This window comes from Alexandromys fortis, unplaced genomic scaffold, assembly GCF_014885135.2.
Source record: "Alexandromys fortis isolate MF-2015 unplaced genomic scaffold, M_Fortis_MF-2015_v1.1 scaffold_207, whole genome shotgun sequence".
Classification (NCBI taxonomy): Eukaryota; Metazoa; Chordata; class Mammalia; order Rodentia; family Cricetidae; genus Alexandromys; species Alexandromys fortis.
Window position 1 is genome coordinate 2,649,743 of NW_026068106.1, and position 11,722 is coordinate 2,661,464.

Sequence of the window (11,722 nt, forward strand, 5' to 3'; positions counted from 1 at the left end):
AATTTACTTTACCATAATGGTTTCTGGTAACTCCTTTGTATGTTTACCTGAGGATCCAGATCAGCCCTGGGCATCTCTCATTCCAGGTATGGACCCAGCCATTTCCCTATGGAGCTGATGTTAATTTTAGCATGAACTGGTTTTAAAGTAGATATGTCACAGACCTAATGTGTATAAATTGGAGGTGAGATGGTAATTTATTCATAGTGATTTCATTGATACACCATTATGATGATAAAGCCTTGTATATGCTGTTGTATACTTTCAACTCTATACCTACATAATCCCACAGTGGTCCTGACACTCTGAGTGATCCTCTTGGGAATCTGCTACAGAACAGTCACTCTCTCAGATCTGTGAGCTGAGGCCTCAGCTTGGCAGTCCTCAGACTTTCTCATGCAGTAGTGCTTTCTTAAGTCTGGGCCGTGGGCTGGGACATTTGAATACATGGCCAGGCATTTCTTTCTCTTTCCATGTGGCTGGATGAGGCTTCCTCAAATCCTGTGATTCTCAGCATGGATGTCTTAAAATGAAGCTAACTGCAAATGTAAAATGATAATCTGGTGGAAGCTGAAAGACATCAATCTTTGCTTTTTACTGTTCAACAGAATCACTGAGCCCCATTGCAATGGAAGGCAGAGGCAACGAAAATTTAAGACTACCTTCCAGACACTGGGTGCTCGCTATCTCAGGGCAAAGCTACAGAACCAGAGGTTCAAAAAGATCAGAGATGCACCTTAGATCAGGACTTAGACATTCTGTGGGACCCCAAGATTCTCGTCACTGTGCTTCGGTGTCTGTCTTTCCATTCGTTCTCGCAGATTGTGTGTGGGGTCCCCTCTTCCTTCATGGTCTGTTGGCCACCAGCCTGGGAGGACAGAGAGACAGAAGTGGCAATAGAGAGCTTTGTATAGCCTATGAACATGGTATAAATATCCTTCGGGGAGACAGTTTTGGTGAGACAGCTCAACTTGATTTCAGAGTGAAGGGAAATATAAAGGATGGGGACAGAGGCTGGGGTGTCACCTAACTTGCATTAAACAGCAGGTGCCTAGCATAAGGGTCCTAGTGCAAGTCTAATTACCATATGGGTATCAGGGGAAGCTTCTGCAGGGGATTGTGTCAAGGGTCACACTAGAGATGAGTCGGCCATCCGGGTCTAGAAATATTCTCCAGATAAGGTAGGGTAGAGAGCAGGAAGCCACCTCCACCCTCCACCCACATGCAGGGGAGGGAGTCCTCATGTTGCCCAGCACGGAGAAAACTGCCAGGCCATGGCAGACTGCAATGTCTGACCAGCAGGGCCTCCCAAAAGTTGTGGGCAGCAGCAAGTGGAGACTTGTGGAACAAATTCTGTGCCATTTAAAATGATGTTTTAGATGATTAAGAATCTTGACTTTATGCAGAGAGGTTTTAGACAAGACAGAGGTCCCTAGATACCTCTTCTCCCAGATGTATACTATATTAAATTGGTAAATACCACACATATTTATTTACTCAATGCATTACTTCATTGTTACTTTAATACTTTGTATAAGCACTTCACATTTTATTAATAGCAGTGCTTCATGATCAATGTGAACACACATGTCATTGCCCAAACACTTTGGTGCGATGTTTCTTCTTATTTCCCAGATTAATTAGGGGGCAGAGTTTTGCTACCTAGCTCAGGACCCTCCCACCTCAGACTTCTGCGCGCTAGGATTCCAGGCTCGTACCACTGCACCTGTGTCCCGTTGAGCTTTATTAGTATCCTCAAGGAACCAGTTGCTGGTATAAATACATGACTGGAGCTCATGAAACAATACCCCTCATGGACCCCCAGTAACCAGGCAGACGAGGTAGACACTATATAAAATGTGTCATTGGTCCATAGAATGTTCTTCCTGGTATTGGTAATTCTTCTGTAAATGATCTTATTTTCTCTAGGATTGATATGTATGTGGAAGGCCTGAGGGATCTGAGTGACATGATTATGTTCCTTCCCCTCTCTCTGCCGGAGGAGAAGGAGATGAATCATGACTACGTCCTCCATCGAGCCATGACAAGATTCTTTCCTGTTTATGAGAAGGTGAGCAACAATCTTTGGCTGTTTTCTGGTTTGCATCAAAGAGGAAAAAAAAAATCATCAAATGAAATTGAAAGCAGAGTTCCTTTGGTGGATGAAAGATTGCAAACCCTCTGTGCAAACTTGACCATCTCCCTTCACTTGCATGACTAACATTTCTTCCTTCCACTGTGGGTGAATGCCGAAAACTTGACCCTCGCTTAAAACAAAATCAGATGCATATTTTGAACTCACTTGCAAACTGATTTCATTGTCTTTTCTGAGTTGCGCAACATGCTTAGAACTGAATGATTAGTACCCACGTTTACATGTATTGATCATGAACACATCATGGTCATGCATATTATTTGTTACTATGCCTGTGTCACAAATTACAGGTACCCGGCCTTCCTGAGTTATAGTTTTCTCTTAACGTTTAGCAATCCATTTTCTGTCCTTTTGGTCCAAAATGTATCAAACTCTAAATCCTAAACGCTGCAGGCTTTCTCAGTACAAATGTCTTTCAAAGGCATTTAAAGTATATCCATCTGTGATTTGCACACAATTTAAGATAGTTTGCTTTCTAATTTTAAAAACTAGTGCCAATAGCATGGATGGTTAATACCACTATTTTCCCTTCTTATTTTGCTTTTTTTGTGCTGCTGATAGAGATTAAAACCTAGGATAAAACCGTCACATGTGCAAGGCTTTATCCTCAAATACTACGATTTCCAATCCAGCCCCCCTCCCTTATAATACTATGAAGCACAGTGGCGTCACTCATGGAGAGAAGAGGTGACAGTCCCAACATTTCTAACAACAAAGCCAGGAACAATGATGACTCATCTCTACTGAAGGCCAAGGGTGGGGCCATATGCATTTTGCAAGCACTGCCTTCTAATATTTGTATTAATTCCAAGAAAGAGGTGCTGTTATCACTCCACTTATAGATGGGGAAATCGTGACATAGAACAACCTGACGAATGCCAGATTGATAAAAGTCAACACCTGCATTCACAGCTCTACAGACACTTATCCCATGTCTAAGTCTATAATACAACATGGACTTAGGGGCTGGGATATATACCAGTGATGCCTATTCCATTTTTGTATTCCATTGATTTTAAATCGACATGACACAATATTCATAGATTTGTTGAAAGAACACTTGCTAATAAAATTTGGGCTTGTGTACTTAGAGGGGGACATTCTCCCTGTACACAGGAGCCTTCTAAAGAACAGCACACCCAAGGACACCGCCCAGACATGGGGTGAGGACAGACTGTCACCACATGCCCAGAAAAGCCACCAGCCAGGGTGCTGCATAACTTGTGGATAGGTGCGGGGAGATGAGATGAAAAGGAGGCGAAAGAGTATGAGTCTAAACCGTTTTCTGTGCTCAGCTCACTGGAGGGTTGAAGCTAAGCTGAAATCCTAAGAGATTTGGGATAAGGCTTAAATTAAGCTAGGGATGGGACTTAAGTTCATGTTATTAGCTGGGGACAAAAATAACCCCAACAACAACAACAACAGATTAACAAATAGGTCTAACTTCTCAAAAATTTCCCAAACTAGTAACACTTAACTTTTTGAGAGTGGCCCTCACCTTCTGCCTCCTCCATCCCAACCACATTACAGGCACTAAGAGACAACAAGCAACATTATCTCGTGGGCAATCGGCTGAGTTGGGCTGATGTGCAACTCCTTGAAGTCATCTTAATGGCTGAAGAATGCAAGGCCAGTGTTCTCTCAGGCTTCCCTCATTTACAGGTAATGTAAAGATGCAGGCCAGACTTCTGTCTGCTACGGGTAATGCTTCTGAGAGAATGACTGTGCGTTATTGTTTTATTCCCTCACTCAGTCATCCTTTATTGTTCCAGAATTCACTTTTATATTTGTGCTACATCCCGTGCTAGAAATATAAAGATGCCATCACTAAACACATCTAGTCCAGAAAAGGAGCACACAGGCAGGTACCTTCCACACAGTGTGCTAAGGTAAAAACATGGACAAGCAAGTACAGGCCACCTGGACTGTCTCAAGGACCTGAAGGAGGCTTCTGCAGGAAGTGAGCCTCTGTGGTTTTGCCTGGCCTGTAGTAGAACCATAATAAAGTTGCTTCCTAAGCCGCTGCAGCGACCCCCACTTGCAGCTGTAGCACTGTAGAGGCTGAAGTAGGAGGATCTCAAGTTCAAGGTCAGCCGTGGGGTGCAGAGCAAGAGCCCTTTCTCAAGAATAAACAGATGATTTTCTCCCTGGGAGCCGGGGAGGAGCCTGTAAGACAACACCATGTAACATAGTCCTTCCTTAAGACCAGCAGCCACCATGGATGAAACTCATCGTCCGTCCTTCCTCTGCACCGAGAACCAAATACACCTTTACTCATTCATTTCATGCATCTCAGAGTAAAGAGACAGGACTTGGAGGTTAGGAAACTTCTCCGTTGTGGGTTGGTAGAAGGAGTGGGACTCACACTTTAATCTGTCTGATTACACAAATATCATATTGATTAAATCCCATTGATCATTTTAAAGCTAAATTGAAGATATCCAAGACTTGCTACAATTCTAAAGTCTCATTTTTTTCACTACATAGTACAGTGTAAACTTATTTGGAATAGCTATTTGGTTCACTTCATATTTTTCAATGTTGCCTAACTGATATTTCTGAGCATTTCCTGATCATGTACTGCTCCATTCACTGTGATTATCTTAAACAGTAAAAGTGGGGAGCACCGACTCTCTGAGAGATGGCTACACAAACTAAAAAGTACCCACTGTTTGAGTTTATGCAGCCGCCTAAAGTTGTTTAAAAGATCACATAACAGCAAGGAAAACACTGGTGGCCTAAAAGTGAGGGCTCCCCTAATTGTGGCACTCGCTGTGATGTGCTGATGTTGCTTTTATGGATAATATGTCAATGGCATCATTACAGGGGTGGGCTCTTCACATTTAAGACATTAGGATATAATTCTTAAAATGAAATCAGTTGATTACAGCTTGTGAATACTTTTATTACTCATAAAATATTGAAACTTGCCTTGTACAAGGGTACTATCATTTGGCAACCATAGACAATGAAGGAAAATTCCATTATCCTGTCACAGTGGGTGGGTGCACCCCTCGCGGTCCTGACTTCCTTGCTCATGTTCTCCCTCCTTCTGCTCCTCATTTGGACTTTGGGAGCTCAGTCCGGTGCTCCAGTGTGGGTCTCTGTCTCTATCTCCATCCATCGCCAGATGAAGGTTCTATGGATGCTCACCTTCATGGACCTGGAGAGGGGGGAGGACCTTGGACTTCCCACAGGGCAGGGAATCCGGACTGCTCTTCAAACTGGAGAGGGAGGGGGAATGGAGTCGGGGCAGGGGGAGAGGACTGGGAGGAGGGGAAGAGAAATGGGAGGTGGGGAGGAGGCAGAAATTTTTTTCAGTAAATAAATAAATATATAAAAATTCCAGTATCCTCACCCTTTCCCACAGTGTATAAAATAAATTATATTTGTTTCTTTTGAAATGTGCACTCACTCACACACACATACATATACACTCTCTAACACTCACTCACTCTCTCTCTCACACACACACACTCACATATACACACTTGCTCACATACACTCTCTCTCTCTCTCTCCTGTGTGTGTGCGCGCGTGCATGCATGCGCGCGTGCCCTGAAGGAGGTCAGGAGAGGGTGTCAGATCCCCTTGAGCAGGAGTTAGAGGTGACTGTGAGCCACCTGGTGGTGGTGACAGAACTCAGGTCCCCTGGAAGAGTGGGACACTTCCTTAACCTCTAAGCCATCTCTCCAGGGAATACAAATTCCACACATTTTTTTTTTCATTCATCAGAACACACCTTCCTTGTATTTACTTTGCTACATTCTTCTATCGTGGATTGTAGCCTTTTACCGAGGATTGTGGCCTTTTACCTTGCAGGACTTCAAGGTCAGAACCAGCCAGATCCCTACAATTAACAGATTTCTCCAGCCTGGAAGCCAGAGGAAGCCTCCATTGGATGCTGAGTCCCTTGGGATTGCGAAGGACATATTCAAATTTGAACAAGGCATGTTTCTTAAAAACATGAGCACTGTAGTGGCTGAGTATTAACAGACACAGAGGCCCATGGAAGTCAGTGAACACTTTACACTATGCTTGTATCTATGCCCAGGAAAACATCCTGGTGCTGTGTCTGTAAAGAGATGATGAGCGTGCAAGGAAATAAACTACTGGAAACTTATCAATAAGTCAGAAAAGCCAACTCCTGTTTCTAATAAGACATGCTACCAAGAATGAGTCCAGAAGACCCAAGTAGGGCTCTCTGCTCTCGGTACAGTCCTAGAGTAGACTTGCCTGTAGTGAGTGGAAGCCAAAAGGTTTTCACTGTGTGTGTGCATGCACGCACACACATGTGATCACGCGTTTGCTGTGGCATATGTGTTCAGTTCAGAAAATAGCTCTTTATACCCTGTAGACTCTGGAGATTGGAATCATGTGTGGTATTTTGAATGTAATTGGCCCCCATACACTCATGGGGGAGTGGCACTATTTGTCCCTCCTTACCTGGCTCCATCTACAGGCTAGTTCTTCAACCCACAGCTGGCCATCTCCAAGCTACACAGCCTGGCATGCAAGAGAACTGACCCTGCATTCATCACCCGGGACCACAATACTGCGTCATTTTTCTCTGAGACTCACCTTTCAGACTCATTGTTATAACTAGCTAGCTCCTGCAGTACTTTAAGAACAAGATGACACCTGGTCCATAAACAGCCTTCCTGGAGCTGAGGTTTGCTACTAGGTGCGAGTTGGGGTTGACTGAGTACCATCAACAATGATATCAGGATCCTGATCTCTGTAACCCATGTGGCAAGCAGAAATGTGTAGTTCGATTCAGCTAAAGGTCTTTCTACGGGAGATCCCTGGGTTATCTGTTGGACTCCATGTAATTGTGAGGCCTAAGCAGAGCAAGACTGGGGAGCAGAAGGACAGGATCGGGGTGAGGAAGGCAAAGGCTGAGATGAAGGGAGCAGGGCTGGGAGGAGCCTGGATTTAAGTTAAAACTTCTATGCTGAGGAGTACAACAGATTCAAGCTGTTTTTAAATAAATTGATTTATTTATTACAGGGGCAGGAGTGGGGAAGGGGGGATACACATGCCGCAATGCATGTGTGGAAGTCAAAAGCCAGTTTGTGGGAGTTGGTTCTCTGCTTCCACCAGGTAGGTTCCAGAGCTCAAACTGAGGTCATCAGATTGGCGGCAAGAATCTTTACCAGCTGAACCCCACTACCATCCCAGATTCAAGCTATTTTATGTCATCAAATATCATGATTCATTTTGACCGTCAACTCCAGTGGATTGAAAAAGGCCTGGGAGACAGTGAAGCTCAGCCCTGGGGTCTGTGACAGCTCTGTGACACCTCAGGTCCTTAGGACTCTGACCCAGTCGGTAGCTCAATCTCATGGCAGATCCATAACACGGTGGGGTTACTGAGCGTGGGGTTTACTAAGGACAGTATGTCAGCGGGGACACTTCCTTGGGGGCTACACCTCATCCTGGTCTCTTCCTACATGTTGCTCCCTCTGCTTCTTTTCCACCATGAAGCCTCTGTGATCTCCTTCCAAGCCCAGAAACAAAGTTAACCAATGACAATGGGATAAACCCTCTAAAACCATGAGTCATAACACAGAGTCCCCCATCAGGTCTTTGGGATGAGAAAGCCTATGGGAAGAAGTTTTGGTAACTTTTTACAGCCCGTGTAGGAAAGAAACACGTTGCTCATTCCTGGGCTTTCCTGTGTCTTTGTTGCTAGACCTCAGGCCTGTGTCCCACAGTTCCTCACAGCTGTCACACTAGCAGCCATGACACCCAGACCAGAGCAACCCAAGAGACAGAATGAGAAGAGAGACTTGCCAGCAGTTGTCTCTGGTTTGACTCCAGGACATCAAACCACTTACCCACCCAATATGGTCGTCATTGATTTATTTAATTCTTATAAGTGTGTGTCTGTCTATGTGTCCCCCGGGAGGCCAGAAGAGTGTGTTTTTTTATCTCCTGGAGCTGGAGATACAGGGGTTCATGAGTCACATGTGGATGTTGAGAACCACATTTAGGTCTTCAGCAAGAGCAGCAAGTACTGTTAATTGCTGAGCAACCTGTCTCACCAGTCTACCTACAAATAATTTAAGTAACTTTTTTTTTAAAGACAAGGTCTTTCTATTAGTGCTGGCTGCATTAGAATTTGCTGTATACCCTAGACTGTCTTCACACAAGTGCCAATCTTCTCCATCAACCAGAGGCATCTCCTCTATACCTTATGTGGTGACCGCCACATGTCCTAGACTCAGCACTAGGCACAGAGCAGGCAGATGAAATGAGAGAGTCTCCTGTCACCTTCGAGGTCAAGGAGAGTGGAGATGTAAGGAAAAGGGTCTCCAGACCCAAGGTCACGAGCAGTGACCAGGTAGAGGGTACTGTGCATACTTACAGGGCTTTTTTAATGCTCTCTGAGTGAGTGAGTGAGTGAGTGAGTGAGTGAGTGAGTGAGTGAGTGAGTGATGAATATATCAGTGAAGACAGAATGTTGACCTGAATGCTTCCCAGGGACTCAAGAAGACTGGGGATGACAGGAGTCTTATGGTCGCTGTCACTATTTGGAACAATGGTAGCTCTCCAGTTCTCACTGGGATCTACCAGAGAAATCACTAACCACGGATAAAATACTAACTGGTGTTTCTGCACGCTGTCTATAAGCCAGGCGCCTGCCTGAGCTCTTGGTCATCTTAACACCTTTTATCCTCACGATGCCTTTTAGATCCTCATGCTCATCAGCTACAGCTGCAGACTCAGAAACAGAGTGCAGAGACTGTCTGCAAGGAGGAGGGCTGAAATTCGAACCCACACAGTTCAGCTCCAGAGCCCAAGCTCATCACGGTGCATACTATAGGGGTTTTTAAAAATCATTATTATTTTCTCATTCTCTGTGTTGTAAGAAATGCTCTGAGCCTAAATCAATCCCCACCTACCTTCACATGCTTCTGTCTCCAGCTCAAGCTCCCAGCAGGGGAATCAAGCAGATGGGGTTCTCCTGGCCTCAGGCTGGGGGGGCCTAATGGGTCTCTGCCCCCTTGCCCCTCTTCTGCTCCTGCTTTACTTTAAGCCTAGGGCTGTGCAGCATGAATAATACAAACCTAGATATAGCTTTTGGGGTTTAAACCGAAAACCAGAAAAGCAAAGCAGCCAAACCAATAGGGAAGTCTTATTTCTACCAAGGCTGGGCAGACTAAGCAGACTAAACCCCTCTCTCCTCCCATTTTATATTTCCTCTAGTGCTGGGATTTCAGGTGTGACTGCCTAGTCCTGGGATTAAAGGTGTAGACCACCATCACCTGGATTTCTTTCCACATTGATCTTGTGTACCCCAGAGTAGCCTTGACCTCACAGAGATCCATCTGCCTCTGTCTGACAAACTCTGGGATTAAAGGTGTGTCACCATTACCTCACCTCTAGTGGCTTTAGCTTTGCCTCTGATCTTTAGGAAAGATTTATTTATCAAAATATAAATGATATACCACTACAGAGCTGTGTTAAAGGGAAATCTGGGGATTGTGTTACCTTTTATTAATATCAAAATCCATGCATAACGATTACAAGACAGAATGAAGAATCCGGGCCATGTCTCCAGCTGCTCTGCAATCTCATTTCCAAAAGGTGATGGGGAAGCTCCAAGCCATGGGTAGCTGCCAGCTCAACCACCTTCCAAGAAAGCCTGACCCCTTGCTTCCAGTTGTTAGAGAAGACCACGCCCATTGGGCCAAGCTGCTACAATACAATTGGCTAAGGGTCCCAACGACACTCTGTCTCATAGTTCTGGTAACAGCCTCACTGTCCAGTAGCACTGGGGCTGCTTTGCTTTCCTTCTGGTAGTAGTGGACCCACTGCACCCAGAAGGGCCCAGTGTTGCAGTCTGCAGGGCTTGAAGACAGCTAGGGAGGCGCCTTTTGGAAAAGAGGTTGCAGAGCAGCCTTGGAGAACTGAGTGTCTGGGTTCTCTGTCTTCCCATGATGGGGTGGCCATTCTCTCACTCACAGAGGAGCCTCTGATTTCCCTCCCACAGTGTTCCCAAGGATCTTAGAGCCATCCCTCTGCCACTGACCCCCACCCCCCCAGCCAGGTATGGGGTTTCCTGGGACTTGGTTCTAGGAAGATTAGGTGGGTAAGAATTCGGCAGTGACAAACAGAAACAAACACAGAGGCAGTTTGAATCAGTGTATTTTGCACCTCTCAAGCAGGGGTTTTTATACAAGAAAAACAGGTATTACAATTCTAAAAGATGTGTGCAGTGAAGTGGTCACAAAGAATAATTATCACAATCATCTAACACAAGAAAACACAAAATCAATCAGGTATCACATTTCATAACAGTGAGTTTGAAGCATCAATTATGAATGGAACAGGTACCATCATAATCACTAAACAAAACAAAATCCAAAAATCACTTATAATTAATGGCAAACTTTTAGAAGCAAGTTTAAAAAGTCTTTAAGGCACTTGGTTATGACCCCTAGGTCCTTATCAAGTTAATAAATTTCCATGAGTAATCCTTATCTAACATTTAGCTGCTGTCTTATTAAAAATCCTCAAAGTTCAAAGTAAAACTCTACTTAAACAATGCTTTCTATACCCCAATGTCATAGCCAACCTCATCTATACACGCACAGCCATAAAAATTCATATATTATAGGAATATATATAATGAGTTATATATACAAAGTATTATTTTGCAATTATGTAAATGATCATGAAGCAAAGCGTTGAATCTTTCAGAGAAGAGGTCATGGCCAGTGGCCCCTTTTCAAGGGGTGGCTTCTCATTCAATTTTCTCGCTTAAAATCTTGGCCCAGGCTATCAAGAACATCTCATAAATATAGAAAAGGAATAGAAGAAGGTAAAGCAGACAAATACCATTAGAACTATGGTTCAATATTTTTCTCCAGCTAGAGGGTTCCACAACCAGTTCCAGGAGACCTTCTCCCTTTAGAGTCTAAGACCTCAGTCTGTGGAACATGTCCCACAGAATCTCCTGGGGTTTATGTGACATCCCTTGTTATCTCACAGGCTCTCTTCTGCTCCCCTTAGAGCTTGTTCTGGGTGCTCACCTGCAGGTGTTGCCCCCTCCAATCACTGCCATGTGTATACTTTGTGCCGTAGATCCAGCTACAGGGACAGTGGACTAGTATCTGTGTGGTGGGTTCTCTACTTTGTCCTGATTTCACACCCCACAGCGGTCTCCATTCCTGTGCTCTACCGAGAGAGGGAGTATCTCTGAATTTTAAAAGGCTTCTGGGACTCTATTCTATTCCTCCTATTGGCTTCCCTTGTCCACTCTTGATATGAGGGCTTTTGCCTTGATTATTGTTTCCTGTTTTTCCAGTTTAACTGTCATCTCTTAGAGGCCTGCTCTTTTCTGAAGAAGAAACATAGGGGGAGTGGATCTGGGGGAGACGGGAGGATCTGTGGGGGAGCAAGGAGGAGTGGAGGGAGGGAAAACTGAGGGTGGGATGGATTGTATGAGAGAAGAATCTATTTTCAGTTAGAAAGAGAGAGAGAAAGAGAGAGAGAGAGAGAGAGAGAGAGAGAGAGAGAGAGAGAGAGAGAGAGAGGTGGATTGTTCAAATAGAACTT

General features: G+C 44.5%; 1 protein-coding gene across 24 annotated transcripts in view; it reads left to right on the top strand.

Moving 5' to 3' along the window:
• The window catches only part of LOC126489682 (glutathione S-transferase-like), a 48,054-nt gene extending 41,765 nt beyond the window's left edge, over positions 1-6,289 (top strand). For 13 of the 24 annotated variants that reach the window (XM_050124082.1, XM_050124090.1, XM_050124079.1 and 10 more), the window contains 3 exons: positions 1,930-2,071; positions 3,686-3,817; positions 5,978-6,288. In XM_050124082.1, coding sequence (XP_049980039.1) covers positions 1,930-2,071; positions 3,686-3,817; positions 5,978-6,148 — 445 coding nt within the window. In that variant the 3' untranslated portion in view covers positions 6,149-6,288. The other 11 variants (XM_050124073.1, XM_050124075.1, XM_050124072.1 and 8 more) reach the window with 3 other exon arrangements.
• The last annotated feature ends 5,433 nt before the right edge of the window (positions 6,290-11,722 follow it).